The 27,448-nt window shown below is 46.9% G+C and overlaps 1 protein-coding gene across 1 annotated transcript in view; it reads left to right on the forward strand.

Moving 5' to 3' along the window:
* The first annotated feature begins 3,633 nt into the window (after positions 1-3,633).
* B3GLCT (beta 3-glucosyltransferase) overlaps positions 3,634-27,448 on the forward strand; it is a 61,701-nt gene continuing 37,886 nt past the window's right edge. The window contains exons 1-9 of the mRNA XM_032955173.2: positions 3,634-3,935; positions 12,452-12,480; positions 13,967-14,009; positions 17,470-17,579; positions 18,760-18,836; positions 22,029-22,140; positions 22,930-23,066; positions 23,809-23,872; positions 24,581-24,712. Coding sequence (XP_032811064.2) covers positions 3,881-3,935; positions 12,452-12,480; positions 13,967-14,009; positions 17,470-17,579; positions 18,760-18,836; positions 22,029-22,140; positions 22,930-23,066; positions 23,809-23,872; positions 24,581-24,712 — 759 coding nt within the window. The 5' untranslated portion in view covers positions 3,634-3,880. The remainder of the gene's footprint in view (positions 3,936-12,451; positions 12,481-13,966; positions 14,010-17,469; positions 17,580-18,759; positions 18,837-22,028; positions 22,141-22,929; positions 23,067-23,808; positions 23,873-24,580; positions 24,713-27,448) is intronic.

Here is a 27,448-nt window from a genome sequence, read left to right on the forward strand (position 1 = left end):
GGCAATTTGCCAGAATAGTGAAGCCCTCCACTTGCTCCCGGTCTTAAATAGAGCAGTAGAGTGACGTCATCATTGAACCCAATCTGGTGCAGTGATTTGAGGCGGAGAGGGGGAGGGTATTGTAATGATATAATAGATTGGTAATAGTTCAATTGTTATTAGTATGTGTTTCCCCTATCAGAAATTGTAATTGTAATATATATTTTATTTAATAATAGCTTCCAGGCTGCACTAAGCCTGTAGCGATTAAAGTTATTTGTATTTCTCTCAATGTCTCCCTTGTGATGGGACTTTGTAGGATGAACTTTGAGATTTATAAGGGGCACGTGGTGACCAATATGGTCTGAATTGGTCTGTAATAAGGTAGGGCACTCAAAAGGGGTTGACAGGTTTGCACTATATACACCAAAACACTACTATACACCCCTATACCCTATTATACACTACACTACAATTTAACTATTATGCACTACACTATACACTACAATACCATACACTATACACTACACTATACCATACCTGTCAACCCATACGGTTTACTCCGTATTATTGTAGAGGGGAAATTGAGTTTTCAGGTCCATACGCCGTACAGCCATTATAATACGGGCAAAAAATATATCTTTGTTTGTGTTTCTCCCTTTGTGATGGGACTTTGTAGGATGAACTTTGAGATTTATAAGGTCACGGGGTGACCAATAATGTCTGAATTGGTCTGTAATAAGGTAGGGCACTAATAAGGGGGTTGACAGGTAATCTAATATACACTTCACTACTATACAATTTACACTACTATACACTATATACAATACACTACACACTACATTATACACTACACTACTATACACTTTACACTACCATACACTATATACAATACACTACATTATACACTACACTACTATACACTTTACACTACCATACACTATATAGACTCCCATACACTATATACAATACACTACATTATACACTACACTACTATACACTTTACACTACCATACACTATATACACTACCATACATTATATACAATACACTATGCAATACACTATACACTACTACATATCTGTCAACCCACACGGTTTACCCCGTATTCTTGTAAAGGGAAATTTAGTTATCAGGTCCATACAGCGTTACAGCCGTTTCAATACGGGCAACAACATTTGTTGTGTATTTGTGTTTCTCCCTTGTGATGATGGGATTGTGTAGGATCAACGTTGGGATTGATTTACAAGGGGCACGGGGGTGACCAATAAGGTCAGAATTGGTCATGAATAAGGTAGGAACTGACAAGGGATTGACAGGCTTTAGTACAGGCAAAAAACAAACTATTAGACATTACAAAAACAATGATTTTTGTGTATTTGTGTTTCTCCCTTGTGATGATGGGATTGTGCAGGATGAACGTTGGGATTGATTTACAAGGGGCACGGGGGTGACCAATAAGTTCTGAATTGCTCTGTAATAAGGTAGCGAGCACTGAGTGACACACAAGGGATTGGGGTTGGACACGGCTAACCTTCCTCAAGAAATGCCGCCTCGTGTCACAAGCAGCCTCCTTTTGCCCATTTCAGCAATTTGTTTATTGCTGGGGTCGTTCCCACACCTGACCACGGGCACTTGTGTTGCGCCCGAAACGTCGTGATTCGCGATTGAGTTGTTTTCATTTTTTATTTTTTATCTACGTGACTCTTTTTTTTAACCGAAAGAACCAAAGATTACGGCTGTAGTTGTTGTTGTTGGTTTTACTGTGGACCCCGGGGGGCTGTGAGCGAGCTAGGAGGAGGGGTGGGGGAGGAGAGGAGGGGTGGGGGAGGAGGAGGGGTGGGGGAGGAGGAGGGGTGGAGGAGGGGTGGGGGAGGAGGGGTGGGGGAGGAGGAGGAGGGGTGGGGGGGGGTGGGGGAGGGGGAGGAGGGGTGGGGGAGGAGGAGGAGGGGCGGGGGAGGAGGAGGGGTGGGGGAGGAGGAGGGGTGGGGGAGGAGGAGGGGTGGAGGAGGAGGGGTGGGGGGGAGGGGTGGGGGAGGAGGAGGGGTGAGGGAGGAGGAGGGGCGGGGGAGGGGCGGGGGAGGAGGAGGGGTGGAGGAGGAGGGGTGGGGGGGAGGGGTGGGGGAGGAGGAGGGGTGAGGGAGGAGGAGGGGCGGGGGAGGAGGAGGGGCGGGGGAGGAGGAGGGGCGGAGGGGCGGGGGAGGAGGAGGGACGGAGGAGGGGCGGGGGAGGGACGGGGGAGGAGGAGGGGCGGGGGAGGAGGAGGGGCGGGGGAGGAGGAGGGGCGGGGGAGGAGGAGGAGGGGTGGGAGAGGAGGGGTGGGGGGGAGGAGGTGGAGGGGTGGGGGGAGAGGAGGAGGAGGGGTGGGGGGGAAGGAAGAGGAGGGGTGGGGGGGAAGGAAGAGGAGGGGTGGGGGGGGGGGAGGAGGAGGGGTGGGGGGGGAGGAGGAGGAGGGGTGGGGGGGGAGGAGGAGGAGGGGTGTGGGGGGGAGGAGGAGGGGCGGGGGAGGGGCGGGGGAGGAGGGGTGGGAGAGGAGGGGTGGGGGGGGGAGGAGGAGGAGGGGTGGGGGGGAAGGAAGAGGAGGGGTGGGGGGGAAGGAAGAGGAGGGGTGGGGGGGGGGAGGAGGAGGGGTGGGGGGGGAGGAGGGGTGGGGGGGGAGGAGGAGTGGGAGGGAAGGAGGTGGAGGGGTGAGGGGGGAAGGAGGAGGGGTGGGGGGGGAGGAGGAGGAGGGGTGGGGGGGGAGGAGGAGGAGGGGTGGGGGGGGAGGAGGAGGGGCGGGGGGGGAGGAGGAGGGGCGGGGGGGGAAGGAGGGGTGGGGGGGGGAGGAGGAGGGGCGGGGGGGGAAGGAGGAGGAGGGGTGGGGGGGGAAGGAGGAGGAGGGGCGGGGGGGGAGGAGGAGGAGGGGTGGGGGGGGAGGAGGGGCGGGGGGGGGAGGAGGAGGGGCGGGGGGGGGAGGAGGAGGGGCGGGGGGGGAAGGAGGAGGAGGGGTGGGGGGGAGGAGGGGTGGGGGGGGGAAGGAGGAGGAGGGGTGGGGGGGGAAGGAGGAGGAGGGGCGGGGGGGGGAGGAGGGGCGGGGGGGAAGGAGGAGGAGGGACGGGGGGGGAAGGAGGAGGGGTGGGGGGGAGGAGGAGGAGGGGCGGGGGGGGAAGGAGGAGGAGGGGCGGGGGGGGAGGAGGGGTGGGGGGGGAGGAGGGGTGGGGGGGGAGGGGTGGGGGGGGGAGGAGGGGTGGGGGGGGAGGGGTGGGGGGGGGAGGAGGGGAGGAGGAGGGGTGGGGGGGAGGAGGAGGGGTGGGGGGGGAGGAGGAGGGGTGGGGGGGGAAGGAGGAGGGGCGGGGGGGGGAAGGAGGAGGAGGGGCGGGGGGGGAAGGAGGAGGAGGGGCGGGGGGGGAAGGAGGAGGAGGGGCGGGGGGGAAGGAGGAGGAGGGGCGGGGGGGGAAGGAGGAGGAGGGGCGGGGGGGGAAGGAGGGGCGGGGGGGGAAGGAGGAGGAGGGGCGGGGGGAGAAGGAGGAGGAGGGGCGGGGGGGGAAGGAGGAGGAGGGGCGGGGGGGGAAGGAGGAGGAGGGGCGGGGGGGGAAGGAGGAGGAGGGGTGGGGGAAGGAGGAGGGGTGGGGGGGGAAAGGAGGAGGGTGGGGGGGGGGAAGGAGGAGGGGTGGTGGAGGAGGGGCGGGGGGTCTCTCTTCGGCCACGCCGCGCAGGACTTGAGCGGGGCTGCTCCTGCCGCTCTGCGCCGTTCACCGTGATACACACACACGCCACTTTTAGGCACTATTGTTATTGATAACAACGGCGTCATTGTTGTCATTGCAGCAGCATCATCGTCACCAGGCTTCTTCTCGGTGTGTAGTCGTGAGAGCGAGCGTGATGCCTGTGGACGACACGATCCGGCGATAGCCGCTGAAGCGATGTCGCCTTCTGCCCGGGCCGCGCGCGGCTACGCGTTGGTGGCGATCGCTCTGGGTGAGTATCATGCACACGTGTGTACTACTGATAGTACTACACGTGTGTACTACTGCTAGTACTACACGTGTGTACTACTGATAGTACTACAACGTGTGTACTAGCAATAGTACTACTGCTAGTACTACAACGTGTATGTACTACTGCTAGTACTACACGTGTAGTACTACTGCTAGTACTACACTACACGTGTAGTACTAGCAATAGTACTACTGCTAGTACTACACGTGTAGTACTACTGCTAGTACTACACTGCACGTGTAGTACTAGCAATAGTACTACTGCTAGTACTACACGTGTAGTACTACTGCTAGTACTACACTACACGTGTAGTACTAGCAATAGTACTACTGCTAGTACTACACGTGTAGTACTACTGCTAGTACTACACGTGTATGTACTACTGCTAGTACTACACGTGTAGTACTAGCAATAGTACTACTGCTAGTACTACAACGTGTATGTACTACTGCTAGTACTACTACACGTGTAGTACTACTACTGCTACCGCTAGTACTACACGTACTGCGAGTACTACAGGTACTGCGAGTACTACACGTGTATACTGATAGTACTACAGGTACTGCGAGTACTACACGTGTATACTGATAGTACTACACGTACTGCGAGTACTACACGTGTATACTGATAGTACTACACGTACTGCGAGTACTACACGTGTATACTGATAGTACTACACGTACTGCGAGTACTACACGTGTATACTGATAGTACTACAGGTACTGCGAGTACTACACGTGTATACTGATAGTACTACAGGTACTGCGAGTACTACATGTGTACACTGATAGTACTACACGTACTGCGAGTACTACAGGTACTGCGAGTACTACACGTGTATACTGATAGTACTACAGGTACTGCGACTACTACACGTGTATACTGATAGTACTACACGTACTGCGAGTACTACACGTGTATACTGATAGTACTACAGGTACTGCGAGTACTACACGTGTATACTGATAGTACTACAGGTACTGCGAGTACTACATGTGTACACTGATAGTACTACACGTACTGCGAGTACTACACGTGTATACTGATAGTACTACACGTACTGCGAGTACTACACGTGTATACTGATAGTACTACACGTACTGCGAGTACTACACGTGTATACTGATAGTACTACATGTACTGCGAGTACTACACGTGTATACTGATAGTACTACAGGTACTGCGAGTACTACACGTGTATACTGATAGTACTACACGTACTGCGAGTACTACACGTGTATACTGATAGTACTACACGTACTGCGAGTACTACACGTGTATACTGATAGTACTACACGTGTATACTGATAGTACTACAGGTACTGCGAGTACTACACGTGTATACTGATAGTACTACACGTACTGCGAGTACTACACGTGTATACTGATAGTACTACACGTGTATACTGATAGTACTACAGGTACTGCGAGTACTACATGTGTATACTGTACGAGAGTACTGCGTGAGAATACTACGCGTGCGTCTACAGTGAGGGAAAAAAGTATTTGATCCCCTGCTGATGTTGTACGTTTGCCCACTGACAAAGAAATGACCAGTCTATAATTTTAATGGTAGGTTTATTTGAACAGTGAGAGACAGAATAACAACAAAATCCAGAAAAACGCATGCCAAAAATGTTATAAATTGATTTGCATTATAATGAGGGAAATAAGTATTTGACCCCTCTGCAAAACATGACTTAGTACTTGGTGTCAAAACCCTTGTTGGCAATCACAGAGGTCAGACGGTTCTTGTAGTTGGCCACCAGATTTGTACACATCTCAGGAGGGATTTTGTCCCACTCCTCTTTGCAGATCTTCTCCAGGTCATTAAGGTTTCGAGGCTGACGTTTGGCAACTCGAACCTTCAGCTCCCTCCACAGATTTTCTATGGGATTAAGGTCTGGAGACTGGCTAGGCCACTCCAGGACCTTAATGTGCTTCTTCTTGAGCCACTCCTTTGTTGCCTTGGCCGTGTGTTTTAGGTCATTGTCATGCTGGAATACCCATCCACGACCCATTTTCAATGCCCTGGCTGAGGGAAGGAGGTTCTCACCTAAGATTTAACGGTACATGGCCCCGTCCATCGTCCCTTTGATGCGGTGAAGTTGTCCTGTCCCCTTAGCAGAAAAACACCCCCAAAGCATAATGTTTCCACCTCCATGTTTGACGGTGGGGATGGTGTTCTTGGGGTCATAGGCAGCATTCCTCCTCCTCCAAACACGGCGAGTTGAGTTGATGCCAAAGAGCTCCATTTTGGTCTCATCTGACCACAACACTTTCACCCAGTTGTCCTCTGAATCATTCAGATGGTTATTGGCAAACTTCAGACCGGCATGTATATGTGCTTTCTTGAGCAGGGGGGGCTTGCGGGCGCTGCAGGATTTCAGTCCTTCACGGCGTAGTGTGTTACCAATTGTTTTCTTGGTGACTATGGTCCCAGCTGCCTTGAGATCATTGACAAGATCCTCCCGTGTAGTTCTGGGCTGATTCCTCACCGTTCTCATGATCATTGCAACTCCACGAGGTGACATATTGCATGGAACCCCAGGCCGAGGGAGATTGACAGTTCTTTTGTGTTTCTTCCATTTGCGAATAATCGCACCAACTGTTGTCACCTTCTCACCAAGCTGCTTGGCAATGGTCTTGTAGCCCATTCCATCCTTGTGTAGGTCTACAATCTTGTCCCTGACATCCTTGGAGAGCTCTTTGGTCTTGGCCATGGTGGAGAGTTTGGAATCTGATTGATTGTTTGCTTCTGTGGACAGGTGCCTTTTTATACAGGTAACGAGCTGAGATTAGGAGCACTCCCTTTAAGAGTGTGCTCCTAATCTCAGCTCGTTACCTGTATAAAAGACACCTGGGAGCCAGAAATCTTTCTGATTGAGAGGGGGTCAAATACTTATTTCCCTCATTAAAATGCAAACCAATTTATAACATTTTTGACATGCGTTTTTCTGGATTTTGTTGTTGTTATTCTGTCTCTCACTGTTCAAATAAACCTACCATTAAAATTATAGACTGATCATTTCTTTGTCAGTGGGCAAACGTACAAAATCAGCAGGGGATCAAATACTTTTTTCCCTCACTGTAGCTGCGAGAGTACACGTGTGTATGTACCGACTTGTGTGAGTACTCGTCATGCATTGAGTACACGTGCGTGGTGTGTAACGTGCGTGTGTGAGTACTTGTGATGCATTGAGTACACGTGTGTGGTGTGTACCGACTTGTGTGAGTACTTGTGATGCATTGAGTACACGTGTGGTGTGTGTACCGACTTGCGTGAGTACTTGTGATGCATTGAGTACATGTGTGTGGTGTGTACCGACTTGTGTGAGTACTTGTGATGCATTGAGTACATGTGTGTGGTGTGGACCGTGCGTCTGTGAGTACTCGTGATGCATTGAGTACACGTGTGGTGTGTGTACCGACTTGTGTGAGTACTCGTGATGCATTGAGTACACGTGCGTGGTGTGTACCGACTTGTGTGAGTACTTGTGATGCATTGAGTACACGTGTGTGTGTACCGACTTGTGTGAGTACTCGTCATGCATTGAGTACACGTGTGTGGTGTGTACCGACTTGTGTGAGTACTTGTGATGCATTGAGTACACGTGCGTGGTGTGTACCGACTTGTGTGAGTACTCGTCATGCATTGAGTACACGTGTGTGGTGTGTACCGACTTGTGTGAGTACTTGTGATGCATTGAGTACACGTGTGTGGTGTGTACCGACTTGTGTGAGTACTCGTGATGCATTGAGTACACGTGTGTGTGTACCGACTTGTGTGAGTACTCGTCATGCATTGAGTACACGTGTGTGGTGTGTACCGACTTGTGTGAGTACTCGTGATGCATTCAGTACACGTGCGTGGTGTGTGCCGACTTGTGTGAGTACAGCACACGTGTGCACTGCGTGTACTTTTGTAGTACACGGGGAGTACCTTGAGTTAGTACATTTGTGTACTGTGTGAGTTCCACACGTGTGTCCTATAGGCATTATACTGTACGTGCTGTTTGATTACAACGTGTATACCATGTGTATAAGTAGAATGTGGTGATTCTGTGATCCTTTCTATTCTATGCAAGCTTGAATGTGTCTCCATGTTCTACGTGAATCGTCAAACTTAACTGCGGTAATGTAGAGGCAATAAAAACAAAATAGCAGTGGTTTTAATGATCACTATAATAACACCCGCCCACGTTAACAATAGTGAAACCAATTATATACATCGGCCTTTACGACCAGTAAAATGAATAATTAGTTGATTTGGGTTAGGTCATGTTTTAACTATAACGCTCCACCACCCAACAGAGACAATCCAGTCCAGTCGTCACTTGGGCAATATGCCAATTGACGTAGATGTTCAGTAAACCCGAATGTTGAAGGTCAATGTTAATATCTTTAATAATACTCAGTTCATTGCTGATTAATTGGTTGTGATTGGAAGATTAGAAAGTGTAAAATAAGGTGAATAATGTGGTTGGTAAAAATATACGTTCCTTATCAACAGTGAAACCAGATAAGCTTCATATCCACGTAAGAGCCAATTGAGTGTCTACATGAAGTGATATCTGGGATTGACTAAGTATAGCAAAACAATGCACACGTCCAATAATCGTGTGTAAATAATGCAGAATATACCATTTAAAACGGTGCAAAACGCTCTGATGGATACCCTTTAAATCAGACGAGAGTCCCTTTGAGTACAGAACGTCTCTTCAAAGGGAGACCTGTCTTAATAGAGCAATGCGATGCAATTTGTATTGCTAGAAGCTAAGACAAAAGCCTGCCTTTTCAGGGCCAGAATATTAAAAATATTCGGCAAAAAAAAATCGAAGCAACATTTACGAGCAGCAGCAGCAGTACATGTGTAGAGTAGTGAAATACGCAGTGCGCACAGTCAACCGAGGGCAACGGAGGGCAAAGAGGTGCACGTGAGGTGTGCACGGACGAAACGCTGGTTGTAAGGGACGAAGCAGGTGCAAACGGGGTTGACCGGTTGTGCATGTGCTGCTACCGGAGGTTGCTGTCAACGAGGTTGATCGATGGGCCAAAAGGCACCAGCCTGACAAGAGCCTAAAGAGACACGTGAGAGGTCTCGGATAATTAGCAAAGTGATATAAGCGGGAGTGTGTGTGAGCGGAGGGGAGTTGTTGCCGGGAACCAAGAGTGAAGACATCTCGCCGCTGCCGCTGTGTGCGGGGACGCTGTGTGCGGGGACGCTGTGTGCGAGGACGCTGTGTGCGAGGATGCTGTGTGCGGAGTCGCTGTGTGCGAGGATGCTGTGTGCGGGGACGCTGTGTGCGGAGTCGCTGTGTGTGGGGAAGCTGTGTGCGAGGACGCTGTGTGCGAGGATGCTGTGTGCGGAGTCGCTGTGTGCGGGGACGCTGTGTGTGGGGAAGCTGTGTGTGAGGAAGCTGTGTGCGAGGACGCTGTGTGCGGAGTCGCTGTGTGCGAGGACGCTGTGTGCGGGGACGCTGTGTGTGGAGTCGCTGTGTGCGAGGACGCTGTGTGCGAGGACGCTGTGTGCGAGGACGCTGTGTGCGGAGTCGCTGTGTGTGGAGTCGCTGTGTGCGGGGATGCTGTGTGCGAGGACGCTGTGTGCGGGGATGCTGTGTGCGGAGTCGCTGTGTGCGGAGTCGCTGTGTGCGAGGACGCTGTGTGCGGAGTCGCTGTGTGCGGAGTCGCTGTGTGCGGAGTCGCTGTGTGCGAGGTCGCTGTGTGCGGGGATGCTGTGTGCGGAGTCGCTGTGTGCGGAGTCGCTGTGTGCGAGGACGCTGTGTGCGGAGTCGCTGTGTGCGGAGTCGCTGTGTGCGGAGTCGCTGTGTGCGAGGTCGCTGTGTGCGAGGACGCTGTGTGCGAGGACGCTGTGTGCGAGGACGCTGTGTGCGAGGACGCTGTGTGCGAGGACGCTGTGTGCGGAGTCGCTGTGTGCGGAGTCGCTGAGAGCAGAGCTGCTGAGTGCAGGATAAGGGAGGTGAAAGGTAGATAAGAGTGGGGAGAGATTAATTATAAGTGACCGTATAGATAGTTAAAGAAGTGCCTACATCTGGTGCAAGAATAGGTGAATAAAGTGTAGGGTAACTTGTTGCAACGTGTCGGTATGAGTAATATTTGAAGACACTACTAAAGATTTTAAGTGAGTTAAATTATAGAATGCTGTATAAAGTATGACAGGATTTCATTCCATTAATAATTTATTTCATAAAATGTATACAATGTTATACATTAAATACAATAATGTATGTACATTTTAATAACATGCTAACGTGCCTAAATTGTTTCTTATTTTACTTTTAAAAACATTCACATTTTTCATTACCAAATACTGTAGTGGCTAACCAAATTGTAACATGCATGAAATGGAATCCCATGTAGTGGCTCTTTATTGGTCTTTTTTTATCATCTAAGTTCACGTCCATGACCAATGCCTTCTTATTTTCCTCGGCCTCTGAAATGTCATCCAAAACCTTTACCAACCAGCTACCTCCACTCTCAACTCTTAGCAGTCTACTTACTGTAACCTCCCTTCTCTGAAACAAACAAAAACATTCAAAAAAATATAATTCCTCTGTTCAGATTATCTGATGATGCACGTCCTTCTATGTACACAACATATATTGGCCACATTGAGATGCTTGTTATATCTATATTGTATCATACTGTAATTCTTGGTCAGAAATTCAGTAGTACAGGGTCGTCCAGATGTCCTGTGAATCCCATTTAATCCTCAAAAATGTATATTTTTGCATAGCAATTGCTGTGAAAACATACAAATGAGCAAAGGAAAATCATGTTAGGTGGTCAATTAATTGGGGGGTGGGGAGTTACAAGACATCTGGACCACTCTGTACATACCGATGGCCATTATCTGATGTATCATATTGTAATGTCATGCTCAGAGTTAGTTTTAGTAGTATTTGCTCGTGGCCACGATCTGATAGGGGCTTTTTTGTAGACACGTGCACACTTGCACACTTGCATGGTCCTATAGTTACTGTACAGTCCCAGTGCTTTGTAATATTCTGTTGTTTCTGTTGTACTCTATTTAAATATTTGCTCAGTGGAATGCTGGTGTAAGGGATGCTGCACTGGTATGCTTGTATTTTCACCCGCATTGTTATAGCTAGTCACGAGGTATTAATGTGTCATTAAACCCGCCACCACCTGACACAGCCAATTGGTAAGGTTTGTCACGTAAACAGAACATGCCAATTCGTTACTGATGTAGTGACATAGCGCCGACTGTTGGACAGCAGCAGCAACTGCAGGTGGGCATATGCGCGGGTGTGCCGGCAGGGCGGAGGAACTGGGGCAAGGGTCATGATAGACCTCGTGTGGAAGCCCCTGGAACCCTCTAGAGGGGTATAGAAGCAGCGGAGAGCGAGAGCTCCGGGCTGCCGGTTCTGGGAGTGGACTCGTCTCGTCGCCGCTGTCGTCATCGCCGCCCTCATCGCCGCCGCCTTCTCCTGATCATTGCACAGCCGGACAGTGGTCGGCTGTCCCGGTCGACGCCGTCGGTCTTAACGCGGACAGGGTCGTGTCTGGGACGGGTCGTGCGGCAGCGGGGTCGTGTGTCAGAGAGAGAAGGGAGGGGGGGGCCCCGAGTGGTGGCGTGAGCTCGGCAACAACAATAAAGAGGGCAGAGCGGTGCCCGCTGCGACCACCTCGTCTCCGGCTGACTTTGTGTGCGACGCACGCCACCCGCACACACAGAAAACACTACACTAGTACAGCACACTGTCCATTTCTAAGTAAGTACACCGGTGTGCTGTACCAGTAACGAATTGGCATGTTCTGTTTATGTCACAAACCTTGCTATTTGGCTGTGTCGGGTGGTGGTGGGTTTAACGGTGCATGTATATTTACGTGATCTAACCCAAAAAAACATTATGGATGGTATTCGTCGCGAAAGCCTACGCGTTGAACTAGACACGAGGTGTCTGGGTTGCAGTCCTCCACCTTTACTGAGCCCGGCTCCGTGCCTCGGAATTGCATTTTCGGCTGGCAACATTGTGCGCGTCATAAATTGTATTATTATTATTGCTATACAGAGCTGAAATTAAACATCTCACAGTGAAGACTGATGTTCACGTACAAATGCAAATATGTTTATTCCGTCCATTTCTAAGTAATGCAGGACGTTGCAGCTGAGGAAAGCTGTGGGAGTGTGGCAAATATGAAAGCTCGTTTTGTGACTGCACACAGGGTGGCATTCAGCTGCTTGACATTTGTTTTATTGCTAATGATTTAGTGATCGGTAAAATGCCAAAACTCCGTTACTATAGAGAAAAAGTCAGCCAAGGGTGTTTTTTTCTCCCACTTCATAGAACACTTTCCATGGATTAAAATCTGTAGAATATCTTAGTAATTAATATCCTTACTGTTCACAGTTGATCTAGGTATTCTGAAAAACCCCCAAAACATTTTGAAAAAGTATAATAATTATAATCACAAATTTATATTCTATTTGTTTCTTCTTGTTCTTTCAGGGCTCTGTGTATGCAGTGAAGCAACTCAAGTAAGTGTATTGGCATTTTGATGAAGAGGTGATACTAATGTTTTACTAGGTGTTGAATGCATTCTGAACGTGTCTTATGTTTTTACGTGTTGAGTATTCGATAGTGCCTGCACGTGGGAGCCAACCTTGTTGCAACATGGACCACTTACATTCACATGTTTGTAATACATATTCTTAGTTCTTTCGGTAAAGTCACGTTGAAGGGAAACAACAAAATAATAAAATATATATAAAACAATAAAAATTCTCACGACGTTTCGACCACAACAACACACCTGAAGACGACCGTTTGTGTTGTGGTCGAAACGTCGTGAGAATTTTTATTGTTTTATATATATTTTATTATTTTGTTGTTTCCCTTCAACGTGACTTTACCGAAAGAACTAAGTATATGAATTACTGCAGTCACGAAAGCTTTAAATCAAAATTTAATGTTTGTAATAGTTTTGGGAAGAACCATATGGACATGCCTTGCATTTCACAGAACATCAACCACAACATCTGTATATTCAAAATCCTTCAACCAATCATATTTTCTCTTTGATCTCACCAAAGGCTGATCTAAAAACTTCCAAAGGGGGGCCTCAAAGTTTCAAGCTTTTTAAATATGGCCCTTTAATAAAAAAAATGCAATATATTTTCCCTGATAAATATAAATAACATACTGATTTTCCAGGATCTCCTCCACTGAATCTCATGCTTATTCTCATCCACTCTTGCAAAAACTACTCATAAATGTCTGCTTTCAATCTTCTAACTTTTTGGTGTGTGTGGTGGTAATTTATTTCCTTTTATGGTGGGATGTTAACTATCTCACCTAGTATGCAGGAGGTCGTGAGTTCGATCCCGACTCTGATGCTTGTATATTTGGAGTTTGCATGTTCTTCCTGTGGTTGCATGGATTGTTCTCCAGGTGCTCTGGTTTTTCCCTCCACATTTAGAATCAACATGTGTTTAGAGTATTTGGCTCCTATACATTTCCACGTGATAAGCCATTTAATTGAGCTATCATTTGTGGCCAGGTTGCTTCTGAAAAATAGTGATATTGTTCAGTGGGCCTTACCTGGTAAAATAAAAATAGTTTATAGTTTAGTTGGCATTTCATCCCAGCTGTACCACCTCCTGCACTGTCTCATTGATGAGAATTGTGTTAAAAGTAAAACACTTGCGTTTCAGAATGAACAGCAGGGTTGGTGGACTGTCCATAAGTGTCTTGCCATGCCATTCGAGTCAATGTGGGTTCTTTGACCATACTTCACCTTGCTGGTCAGGGTGGGGTAGGTAATGGGGGAATAGAACAAAACTTTCTTAGGCTGCACTGGCCTCTACTGCCCTAAAACAACCTCTTTTATGCAAGGTGGTCGCCAATCACAGAACCCATCCAGGCTCAAACCTGCTTAGCGTCTGTGATCTGACATGATCAGGAGTATTCTCTTGGTGATTTGGTCGATGGTAATTTTAATACAGATTGAATGTGTTCTTCCAGAATGATGCTCCATCAAGTAAAGTATACACTGGCCAAGCCACAGGTGAGAGTGTGCCACCGAAAGGTCATGACCTTATTGTGGTGGTGGGGTTTGTGTGTTCCAATGACCCTCCGAGCTGCGTCGCCTCGAGTCTTGTACTCCTGGTAGGGTCTCCCTTGGCGAACAGGTCTGGGGGGAGGTTCCAGACAAATAACGGTCCAAAAAAAGTTCCTCATGAATGGTTAAACAATAAAAAAAAATCAGAGAACCTTGCCCGGACAAGGGATACAGGAACACACCCCTGGAGCCAGGCCTGGGGTGGTGTTTACTGGCAAGCGCCTGGTGGCCAGGTGACCCCACGTAACGCGGTCGGACCCAGCCCGAAATGGCTATGTGGCGCTGTCCTGTGGGCCCACCATCTGCAGGATGAAGGGTGAGGGGTGGGTGTGATGCCAGTATGGCAGGGAGAGTGATGGTCTCAGACGGACTGGACCTTGGTAATGGACACTAGCTTTTTGGACATGGAATGTCAAGTCACGGGGGGGGGGGAAGGAGCCAAAGCTGGTTGAGGAGGTGGAAAGGTACTGATTAGATATAGCCGGTCTCACCTCCACACACAGCATTGGCACTGGAACCAAACTTCTCAATCGGGTTAGTCTCCTATTTCGGAGTTACCCCTGGTGAGAGGTCCCTTGTGGGTGTGGGGATACTCGCAAGCCCCCAGCTGGGTACTATTCAGTTGGAGTGTGTCCGAGTGGATGAGATGGTCGCCTCAATGAGACTTCGGATCTCAGAAAGGAATACTCTGACTGTTGTCTGTACTTATGCACAAAACATTTCAGAGTATTCGATCTTCTTGGAGACGGTGGGTGGAATGCTCTACAGAGTGCCACCTACCGACTCTAGTGGACACAAGTGGTGAGGGAAGCTGTCAAGTTGAAGATGGAGGCTTTCTGAGCAATGCTCGGAAAAATGTTTCCCGACTCGATTGAGAGGTACCGGCTTGCCAAGAGGGCGGTAGCTGCAGCAGTTGCTGAAGCAAAAGGCCGGGTGTGGGAGGAGTTTGGAGAGGCCATGGAAAGGGACTACCTGGCAGCCTCAAAGATGTTCTGGAAAACCATCTGACGCCTTAGGAGGGGTTGACGGGACGTAGCTCAGGCTGTTTTCAGTAAGGGCGGCGAAACATTGACCTCAACTAGGGAGATAGTCGAGAGGTGGAAGGAACGCTTTGGAGAGCTCCTCAACCTGGTGGACATGCCATCCTCTCAGGAGGCAGCCCTGGAAACAGCTGGGGGGGGGGGGGGGGTGGGGGGGGGGGGTCGGATTCATCACGGCTGCTGAAGTTTCTGTGGCGGTCGAGGACCTTGGTAGCAGCAACACTGCTAAGGTAGACGAGATTCGTGCAGACTTGTTGAAAGCGCTGGGCAGTGTAGGAGTGTCGTGGTTAACACGCCTCTTCAATGTTGCATTGAAAGCGGGTACAGTACCTCTGGATTGGCAAACTGGGGTCGTGGTTCCCATTTAAAGCAAAGGGAACCAGAGGTGTGCTCCAACTACAGAGGAATCACACTCTTCAGCATCCCAGGTAAAGCTTATGCCAGAGTGCTGGAGAGGAGGCTCCGCCCGGTGGTCGAGCCTCAGATTCAGGAGGAACAATGTGGAATCTGTCATGGTCGTGGAAGAATGGACCAGTCCTTTTCTCTCTCACAGATATTTGAGGGGTCATGGGAGTAGGCTTCTCCAGTCTAACTCTCCTTTTTAGACTTGGAGAGAGGAAGGTGCTGTGGGAGTATGATGTACCGATGCCGCTTTTGTGTGCTATCCGGTCCCTCTATTTCCGGAGTTAGAGCTGTGTCCGTATTCTTGGTGTTAAATCAAAGTCGTTCACTGTGGGTGTTGGACCCCGCCAAGGGTGCGTCTTGTCTCCACTCCCGTTTGTGATTTTCATGGACAGGATATCAAGGCGCAGCCGAGGTATGGAGAGTGTCCAGTACGGGGGCATGGAGGTGGGCTCGCTGCTTTTTGCAGACAATATTGTCCTCTTTGCCTTGTCAGTCTGTGATCTCCAGCATGCACTTGGACGGTTTGGTGCCGAGTGTGAAGCACCTCCAAATCTGAGGTCATGGTTCACTCCCGGGAGATGGTGGATTGTTCCCTCCAGGTGAGAGGGGAACAGCTGCCCTTAGTGGTGAAGTTTAAGTACCTCGGGGTCTACTTTGCGTAAGTGGGAGCGGGAGATTGGCCGGCGGATCGGTGTGGCGTCCGCAGTGTTGCAGGCACTGCACAGTTCCATGGTAGTGAAGTGGGTGCTGAGTTCTCGAACAAAGCTCTCGGTTTACAGATCTATCTACATTCCCATCCTCGCCTATGATCATGAGCTTTTGGTAATGACCAAAAGAATGAGATCGTGGGTACAAGGGGCCGAAATTGGGTTATTCTGAAGGGTTGCCAGACTCAGTCTCTGTGATCGGGTTGAGAGCTCAGTAATCCGGGAGAGCCTCGGAGTCGAGCCGCTGCTCCTCCGGATCGAGAGGTGGTTCGGGCACCTGGTAAGGATGCCCCCCCCGGGAGACTCCCCCTGGAACTCTACCGGGCACGTCCCACTGGGCAATGACCCCGGGTCCGGCCCAGGACACGCTGGCGGGGCTATGTCGCTCGGCTGGCCTTGGAACGCCTGGGAATTCCCCAGGAAGAGCTCGAGGTCTGGACCGCAGTACTCAACATGCTGCCGCCGCGACCCTCATCAGGACAAGCGGACTGAGAAATGAATGAGCGAACGTGTGTTATGACACCCAGAAAAGCAAATGCATTTTAATACCCATACAATTATTATTCAACCTGGAAAGCCACACTGAGTATCTATATATATAAAAAAATGTTTTGACTTGTTGGATTGGTTACATTTCTTATTGGAGAGTGTTGTGGTATGAAAGAATGGTGCTAGGCAGGCTAAAGTAGAATATGCCCAAGTCCACACAGATAGGTTGACATCCTACTTACTGTACTGCCTCCTACAGGCACTACCTCACCACTCTGCAGGTGGGTGAATCGCCCACACGTTCCCTGTGTGAGCCATCAACCCCTTTTCTAAGTTGCTCCATGACAGGCATGTGACACCACGCCCAGACAATGTTATAACTCTCCAGTGTTATGCAATCTGTCAGGACCTCTGGTGTTAATTAATATGCATATTCGGGGCTTTCATAATTTGTGCACATCAATCAAATTCTAGAACTCTCATTGCACCATTTAGCGTGAATTTAAGTACGTAGCTCACTGTGCTAATCGGGGGTGCGGGATTATACAAGTTTACAGCCCTTAGTCACTCAACATGCCATGCCGATAATGGGGATTGTTTAACCATACCGATGTTGACTGTGGCCGGGAATCAAATGCAGGTTATTAGGTTTATCGTGCAACCAATGCACTGCCACTGTATCTGCCATTTCTCAAGCAGGTCTTTAGATTCCACATTGACTGCTGAGTTTTATGTATTTTTGCGTGTGTGTGTGTGCGTACGCAGACTTGCGGAACATTGTGATAGTTGTCCACAGTCAAAGTAGCCATTACAATGCGCTGGCCGCTGGAAAACTCAAAGAAGGCTTCTTACAGCAAGCGCAAAAACTTCAACAGGTTTGAAATTCAATCGTCTCCACGCTGAGGTTAATGACGGGGCATACTAGCAGTCAGTGCAGTAGGTGTAATGAAGCTACGAAGTATTCCATTCATTTTTTTTATTTGAAGCTTTCATGACTGCAGGGATTCATATATTCCATTCACAGTTTCCACTGTGCTCAAAGTACGTGCTGGGCTGTGTTTTGATCATCCAGAACGGATTTTTTGAAATTCCACTTCACCATGTTGGGAACCTGTTCTGCCTTTCAACGACCAATGTTTATTTCTCACCAAGGGGTACAGCTTTATCAGCTGGTGGTCATTGTACTGATGATGACAATAATGGAAAGAAATACGTCAAGGCTACCCACGGACTTTCCTACATATCCCAGCCATATGGTACAATTGCACTAATATAGATACGTCAAAATACTCAGCCTGAAATTGCTTAAATATACCGAGCAGTAGCTGCCTAAAATATCTTGAGATACAGGAGGTTCAGTATGAACTCAGCCCACCACCTCTCATAGGCCAATTAAATGCCAATTATTCTGCCCTTCAATCAATCAAACTTTATTTCTGTCGCACTATTTGTGCAAAAAATGCAAAACATAGTGCTCTACAGGCATGAACAATAAGAGTGAAATTGTAGGCAAAATAAAATCACGTTGTTACAAATTTCTAGCAAAGACATAATGAAAACAACACGTGAAGAAAATCCTAATTGAACGCAAGTTTAAAAAAGGAAGTTTTTCAATTCATTTTAAAAGTTCTTAATGATTCTGAAGCCCTTGGAAGCTATGGGAATGTTGAGGTTGTTCATGGTTGTCTTACAGAGAAACTGTGCCCCACCATAGGAAATTAGATTTTTTTTATCGGTGGTTCAGGGTTGCCATTTTCAGATTCTCCAATGCGTCATGGAGCAAGGAAACATTTGATATTTGTATTTAAATCTTTCGTGACTGCAGTGATTCATATTCTTAGTTCTTTCGGTAAAGTCACGTTGAAGGGAAACAATAAAATAATAAAAAATATGTAAAACAATAAAAATTCTCACGACGTTTCGACCGTAACACAAACGGTCGTCATCAGGTGTTTTATATATTTTATTGTTTCCCTTCAACGTGACTTTACCGAAAGAGCTAAGAATATTTGCTATTTGTGTTATCTGTATTCCCAATGTGTGATGTGTTGACAGGGTCCCCCAACCATTGTTCTGCTGCACAAAGTGGATGAGGTGGCAGGAGCTTGGGCCATTCTCCCAGCACTTCCCAGGTACCTTGTGACAACGTATGAGTTTCTCAACTTACGCAGCAAACCTTTTTTTTTTAGCGTAGCGAACCTTTGAATAGTGGACATGGAGCTATTGTATGTGTGTATGTTGAACTTCTTTCGCACCATACTTAGCCAACCGTGCTAATCGGAGGTGCAGGGGAAGGACAAAAAAATAAATACAAAAAGTAGTTCTAAAGAAATTCGTTTTCAATCGAGATTTCAAAGTACATAGCTCCAGTGGCTTCCTAATATCGGAAGGAAGAACGTTCAAGACGGCCGCAGAAGCGGATCTGAAAGCGCGCGATGCAGCGACCGTCTTTGTTCGATGGCCAGCCAGCAGCCGCTGCGAGGATGACCGGAGTTCGGATGATGGTTTATGCTCCTTGCCTGAGACGGCTCCCTACGGCGAATCAAATGAGGTGTGTAAAAGTGCAGTGTGCTTTCATTGACGGCCAACTCGAGTCGACTGGAGTGCACTCGGCTTGGCCTGATTTCTCCCAATACTTGAGCCGATGCGATGGTTCAAGTTGTTAAAAAAATAGATTTTGCCGAGTTATCACGTGAGTCGGACACCTTGGATGTAAAGTTGAATGTGTCCGCCACCCTGTGACACGATTGCATTTTTTTGTTATGCAATTCCGTCTCCGCCCAATTTGTGACAGAGAATTCAGCCCTGCCCGTGATGCAACAAAATGATCCGAGGGAATATCGAACAAATTGACAGCCAGCTCACGTTGTCTAAAAACATGAAAAGGCAGTGCTGGTGGCAGAGAAATTCAAGTACGTACTTGAGTTCTGTGCTTCATGGATACGGGTGCAGGAGGCAGTACAGGATGTGGTTTTCAGATCTCGCATGCAGAGTGTGGCTGCTGTCCCCCCCCCCCACCCCCATCTGCTTGCCCCACGTTTATGTCCAGGCACGCCAGCTTTTCCCACACACGAGAAAACAAAACAACTGGTGAAGGGAATAGAGCAGCCGTTTCCTACTGTGAGGCTTTTTGGAATTAATAATGAACTATTGTATAAATATGGTGAACCAAATACCTGCTAGCATTCACTTTAGTGTACATATGTATGTTTAAATTATTTCGCACCATACATAGCCAACCGTGCTAATCGGAGGTGCGGGAAAAAGATATCAAACTAAACACAAAAAACAGTTCTAGTGGAGGTCATTTTGTCAGTAGTGGCATCAAGCAATTGCAGGGCAATGCCTTTATCCTTTTTTTACTTAATATAATGATAATTGCATAAATTAAAAAGCCTCAGTAATTACCGTAGGTTCACACCTATTGTGTTTTATTCTTCTGTCTCACAATATTTAATTGTTCAGTGGTAACGCCTAGAACAGTGAGTACTAACACATTGCATCGTGTCAGGGAACGGCTCCAGAAGTCAAAATCACAGAACTTTCTTTGAAGTCCATTCACAGGCCGCTTGTCCACACCAGTAGTAGGTATTTTACAGTTCCTGCAAACATGGTTTCTCGTATCACAATAATCTACATTTAAAAGTGCGAGAGTAAAGATGATTTTGGTGCAAAACGAAATTTATTTGGATAATTTTGTGCGGTCTTCAGTGACTGGGCTGAGACCATTACATTTGAGAAACAATTCACTCATGGTTGACTTTCCTGAATTCATAACCAAGATATATAAAAGTGCCAGGACAGTGTCCTGCTATGGTATTAGCCTCTTGAGCCACCCAGCCACCGCGATTTATGGTATTCATTGCATATTGTGTGCATTGAATGCATTATTTATTCCCTTCGATCTACGTTTTTGGACAGAGTGAGAGTTAAAGTCCATGCAAGAGCCTAAAGTCAGAGCAATTCTCTTCATAAGACTTCCACTCTTTACTTGCTGCAGTGTTACTGCACATAATTTCTCCACCCTCAATTGGGAATTGAACTTTTAACCTGTTGTGTTGGTGCACAAACCAGTGCCACTTATCTGAGTGTTAGATAGGTATTGTTCTAAACAATAGTATTATATCACAGGAATAAATACTGTGGAGCGTAGTATTTGTAGTTTTATAATACCACAACGTAGGTTACTTTGTCACTGTTGCATTCCAGCGTATAACCAACAGAGGGCGCCTTTACGCTGCAGTAAGCCCTCGTTTCACGCGGGGGATTCATTCCTGAAGAGTGTCGCATGGAGCAATAACAATTTCCCCCCATAACGATAACATTTGGCGAGACACGATGTATTCACACGTGCTAAGATGGCGGGACGACGCCGTCCGTGTTGCTGTAGCATTCCGTGTACTGTGTCATACCGCTAAGCCGCGCAGCTCAGGAAAGTAGTATGTGGTTGACTGCTCAGAAACTGCAATATAACGGTGAGCCTGCGTTATAATGTCACGCATTCTACGTTATATAACGGTGCGCGTTGCGCAATGTGTGTAAAGTGTTCCCTAATGGAAGAACCGCGTTATCGCGTTGCGTGAAGATCACACGTTACAGTGTTGTGTCTCTGGCCAGGCAACCCTGAACAGCTATATTCACTTGCAGGGGGAAGTTATTCACCTTCCAGTGGTTCAACGATTTATCGAATCATCATGAATTGGGTTTGTGATTCGTCATGAATTGGGTTTGTGATTAGTCATGAATTGGGTTTGCGATTCGATGAAAAATATCGAAAGTTGATTTTTTTAAAATTAACATTTAGTTGAATTTAGCGACCACGTGTGACCATATGGATGGCATGACACCATTATATACAGATTAAAACATACATTCTAACACGTGATTCATGCATCATAAACTTAACGGTTGATATGGATGAACCGATACATATTCTGCGGCTGTCTGGAACACTCTTCCTTCCGATAGTCGGAAGCCACTGGAACCATGCAATTTAAATCTAGATTGAAAACTAATATCTTTAGAACTGCTTTTTGTGCTCAGTTTGTTGTCCTTCCCCTGCACCTCCGAATAGCGCGGTTGGCTACGTATGGTGCGAAAGAAGTTGAACATACATACGTACAGATACATTTTCAATTAATAGTGGTAATTTAGAAGAGTGCTATCCATGATTGCCACCTGTACACACTTATGTTACCATATCCCCATTGCTATGACTACTTGGTTAATTCCCCCGACATAGCAGGAATCACAATGTCGACTCCATGTGCACAGGCTGACGTGAACCAATAGCTTCACCTAAAGCAACAAATGTGTCTTTCCAGGCTCCTGTCCACACACGGAGGCTCAGCGACCTGGTGGTTCTTCTGTGAAGAAGAGACGAGGGTGGACTTGGAGAGGCTAAGACGGTTGTTGGGTCGCTATGACCACAGCAAGGTACAGTCTGTTCTCCTATAACACGGTAATCGTGTTATAAAATATAATGTAGGGTAAAGCACAGTCCGCGATAACGTGTGAGATGCATAACGCAGGCCGAACAAAGACTGAGGCATCCAACAGCATCCCGCCTTGTGTGATGCTACGCCGAGGCTGCCGTATCACTGCTCGTTCCTACTCGCACGACGTATTTCCGTTCACTCAATCACGTTACAAATCCAATTCATCATCCGCTTTATAAAAAAAATGTGTTCCCTAATACATTCATTGTGTTATATCCAATTTACCTTATGAATGCAGTACGGTTTGGTTTTCAATAGCTGTCCGGACAAAGGTTTAACATGTAGGTTTTTGCGACCAATATTATCCACAATAAAGGTTTTTTGGGTTAGATCACGTAAATATAAGTATAAATTTGTCGCTAAACCCGCCACCACCCAACACAGCCAATTAGTAAGGTTTGTTGTGTGAACAAAACGTGCCACTTAGTTACTACTTCAGCACACCAGTGTGTTGGAGAGTAAACTCGCAACATTTACAATTTGAGTACGACGTATCACTGGTAATTACAACTAGCATCATCAGGCGAATTGTGCCGGAATGATGTTACGTTACAGGTGTAGCTCTGACATGTGTACGGTGAATGTATTGCCACGTGCATCTCATAGGCAATCATAGGGACACGTGACTGGGATAACACTGACAAGACTGACAATTCAAATATGTTGCAGGGAGAGATGCACGCGGTGTTGTTTGTAGTGGTGCTTTGTGTTTTGTTTGCTTTCCCAGCCGTGGTTCCTGGGCCGTGCCTTGCATGACGAGAGCGCCACCATCATTCACAATTTCGCGTTTCACGAGGACCCCACGTCATTCCACTACCCACTCTTCTCGTCCGGATGGGCTCTCAGCCAGCCTCTCCTCGCAAGGTGGTACCCTTGGCAGTAGCATCTTGCGCGTAAGCAGGGCAGGTCCAGTGTAGATGAGAGCACGTAAACTAACCTGAATCCAGATGCAGCACGTGACGGTTAAAGAGGAGTCTGTGGAGCCTGTTTCGGTGCATTCCAGAGTTTAATAACTCGGCTTGCGAAGGTCTTTTTTTATGACCAGTAACCGAAAGAGAATAATTGGTGAGAAAAAAATGTTTACCGGTTTGCCGCACATTTATAAATGTCCGTAAATTTGATTCATGCTCATAATAATTGGGAATGCACCGTTGCACCTCTGCTGGGGGTAATAGTTATCTCAGTTTTTATATCGGTTTATATGATTTAAAATTGAGTATTTAGGCTACGACAGTGGCAGACTATGACATTTGTTTTTGAATGATGTAACAATGTCTTTGATGTCTACTTTGTGGCAAATGCTATGGTAATGGCCTGCAAAGCTACCATTTGGTTACGCATGGGAATCCAACCAAGGCTTCCTTGTGCACAGGCCTAGTGGAGACCATGCCGCCCTCTGGGCTGTTCATGACCATTATTCCTTGAAATCACCCTCCCTGAAAGATGACCCCACCGCCTTCACAAATAGATGAAGGTCAATCCGCCCTCTTCCTTTGGGTATAATCACATTGTTTGGTTCAGCTATTGTAGTTTATTGAAGGACATTGCTTGATGGTTTCATTGAATCTAGCCGCTCCCCTCACCCTCCCTCCTGTTGTGCGTGTAGCATCGTGCAGAGGTGGACGCGGGAGTCACGCAGAGCGGATTTTACCATTGACCTCAAACATGAAGCAAGTTACATCACCCACCGGATTTCCAATTCATGTTTTTTGCTCGCCGTTTATTCCATTACAAAATATTTGGCAAATCAAGAGGAGAAATAAACGTGAAAATGTTACCCATCAGCCAAACGTGTTCTACACACAACCAGGATAGAGATTAGGAAATTGTATTTGTATTTTAGTTAAATAAATACATATATATGGTGCAAAGAAAGAGATGGAAAAATAATCTACATTTAACACGTAGGCTTTCGCGACCAATATTCATAATAAAGGTTTTTTGGGTTAGATCGCGTTAGTATAAATTGCCAGATGCTGGATGCAATGACCAGCGAAACGTCGTATTCAACCCAATTGGTGCTCGACCAAAAGGCGTCATCTGGTCGAGCACCAATTGGGTCGAGGCTCAAGAAAGCCGTCCCTTGGTGTGGACCAATCAGTTTCAAGGACAATGCCACATATATTATCATAGTATGTTTTTTGTTTGCATTTTGACTGCAAGTATTGTGGTTAATGCAGACATGAATCTTTGTAAAAAGGTTTCAGTTTTGTTGCCAGAAAAAAGGGGAAAAAAACTTATTATAGGCTATTTTTTAAGCTCCTGGTAAAATGATCGCATAGTGGTCTCAGAATAACGTCATCTTGGAAGCTCCACAATGCTGTTTATCTTTTTTTAATCGTGTAAAATTACCCTAAAACGATCTAAACTGTATCCAGATTGCCTTGTACATCTGGAATAAAGGACAAGGGACCAAGCTGACCCCCATCCCGGAATTTTGCATCCGTGACGCTGAGGCCCAGTCAGGAGGCACGTGTGCCACCACCGTCTACACGGACCCTCCGCAATGCGTGAGTGTTGTTTAAAGTTAACATTGGAGCCGAAGTGAGTGTGAATGTGCGTATGCATGCTGAACTTTTTTGCGCACCGTACGTAGCCAACCGTCCCGATCGGATGTGCGAGGGAAGGAGAACAAACTAAACACACAAAGCAGCTTTCAAGAAATTAGTTTTCAATCTAGTTTTTTAAAGTGCACGGCTCCAGTGGCATCCCAATAAGAGTACAGTAAAACCTCGTTCTTTCGGTATTTGCTAACTCTAATTTGGCGATAATTCGGCATGGCTGCGATTTCGGCATATACACGGTACGAGTAATTCGCCATGAGCCGAATTGCCGTACCGAATGATCCAATTTCGGCATTCACGTGGAGCGACGCTGCGCGCCACGACCAAAACAATGACTCAGTCCAGTGGCGGCGCGCGTGGTGGGCGTTAGTGCAGACCTGTTGCTTTGGACTGTACCTTGTTTATGCACTCTGTGCAAGCCAACCCTTTGAGAAAAGTCGTCTACACCTACATCAAGAAGTAATAGAAAGCAATAGAAGTATGAATCCGTTCGTCTGCGAGACAAATCCAAATGTTTCGCCTGCAGTGCTGGTTACTGCCGGTTACTGATGGTAAGTGTTACTTTTTTTGGAAATTAATTTTCAGGAAATGTTACTTCATTGGGGCAGGAGCCACTGGGGAGTACCATTGTACATAATTCGGAATAATGGATAATTCGGCAAGGCCAGAGCCCCATATGTGTCCAATTAACAAGAGTTTACTGTAACTGGCATTCTGAACATCAGTGATGGGAATGAAAGAGCACCCCCAGTCGCAGCTGTCCCTGTGGGCACAAGGTGACCCAGCAACTGGCCTACACACAGTAACGCCGGCGCACAATTGCCTAGTCATTTCAAACGATGTCGGGGAATCCCGAGCATCCACTGTAAAACAGACGGCGTGCATTTTTTTTTGTTACTGTTAATTCACCCGCAGCATTAACCAGGGCGGCCGCCGGGGCTCGAACCGCGAGCCTCTGCAATGGGCAGCGAATGCCATTTGACCGCCGGTGATAAGACGCTTAGTTGTATGATATTTAGATGACATTCCACGAAGGCAAAACTCGCGGCATCTTTCAAACTCTAGTACGGTGCATATAGAGAGTTATTTTATCTTTAAAGCTAAACGTGTACGAGTATTTGGTTGCAGTAAAATTGATTCGAAGCTTTCGTGACTGCAGGAATCCATACTCTTTGGTTCTTTCGGTGAAGTCACGTGGGTAGAAAAATAAAATAAAAATAAAACAAATCACGACATTTTCTTGCTGTTGTTGTTCCACCTGATGAAGATTGCTCGTGTTGCGATCGAAACGCCGTGATTTGTTTTATTTTAATTTTATTTCTACCTTACGTGACTTTACCGAAAGAACCAAAGAGTACAGTAAAATTGTTTACAATGGTTGCGTTGCTTAATTTCTGTGGACAAAAGATACTTTATTTTAATCTGGTGGCTGGATTAAGGTGTTGTGTACAATATGCGTCCCTAGTATTGTTGCTATTTCTCACAATTGTATTCCACCTGAAAATAATGACGCCTTAGTGTGCCAGTTGGATTCGTATCAAACGCTGACTGGGCAAAAGTGCCGTCCATTTTTATTTACTGTGCATAAAAATTGCGCATTCTAAACAATGCTACGTGCATGGCGGAAACACATTGTGAACTATTTTTTTTTATTTCTAGAAGCAAAATTTACCTGCTCTCTGTCACGATACCGTGTATACATTTGTGTAACATGCCGTGCTCAGAATGACCACGAGAGGGCGATAGAGGCCTTTTTCCCACTCAATTCTGTTCAAAAAAAGATCAGTAAATTGATCCTGTTTTCATGGCCTTTAATAAGCGTCTATCATATTCTTTGGGTCTTTCGGTAAAGTCTTGTAGATAGGTTAAAAGAAAATAACAAAACTACGACATTTTGATCACAACACAAGTGATCGTCATCGGGAGGAAAAAAATAGAGGGAAAGCTGCTGAGGCAGACTGTTTTAAAGGATTAAAATGGGTGTAGCCCAAGGGTCATAAACAAAGTGGGCGGGGCCAGTGATGTTAATGTGAGAAATTAGCATGTTAATGGTAGATCGGAGGGCGACGTCTACGACGAAGGGCGCGGAGGTGGCTATGTTAATGTGAGAGATTGACATGTTAATATGAGAGATTGACGTGTTAATGTGAGAGATTGACATGTTAATGTGAGAGATTGACGTGTTAATGTGAGAGATTGACGTGTTAATGTGAGAGATTGACATGTTAATGTGAGAGATTGACATGTTAATGTGAGAGATTGACGTGTTAATGTGAGAGATTGATGTGTCAATGTGAGAGATTGACATGTTAATGTGAGAGATTGACATGTTAATGTGAGAGATTGACGTGTTAATGTGAGAGATTGACCTGTTAATGTGAGAGATTGACGTGTTAATGTGAAAGATTGACGTGTTAATGTGAGAGATTGACATGTTAATGTGAGAGATTGACATGTTAATGTGAGAGATTGACATGTTAATGTGAGAGAATGACGTGTTAATGTGAGAGATTGACATGTTAATGTGAGAGAGATTGACATGTTAATATGAGAGATTGACATGTTAATGTGAGAGATGGACATGTTAATATGAGAGATTGACATGTTAATGTGAGAGATGGACATGTTAATGTGAGAGATGGACATGTTAATGTAAGAGAGATTGACATGTTAATGTGAGAG

The sequence above is a fragment of the Petromyzon marinus genome, chromosome 16, assembly GCF_048934315.1.
Source record: "Petromyzon marinus isolate PM22_M1 ecotype Great Lakes invasive population chromosome 16, UKy_Petmar_22M1.pri1.0, whole genome shotgun sequence".
Taxonomy (NCBI): domain Eukaryota; kingdom Metazoa; phylum Chordata; class Hyperoartia; order Petromyzontiformes; family Petromyzontidae; genus Petromyzon; species Petromyzon marinus.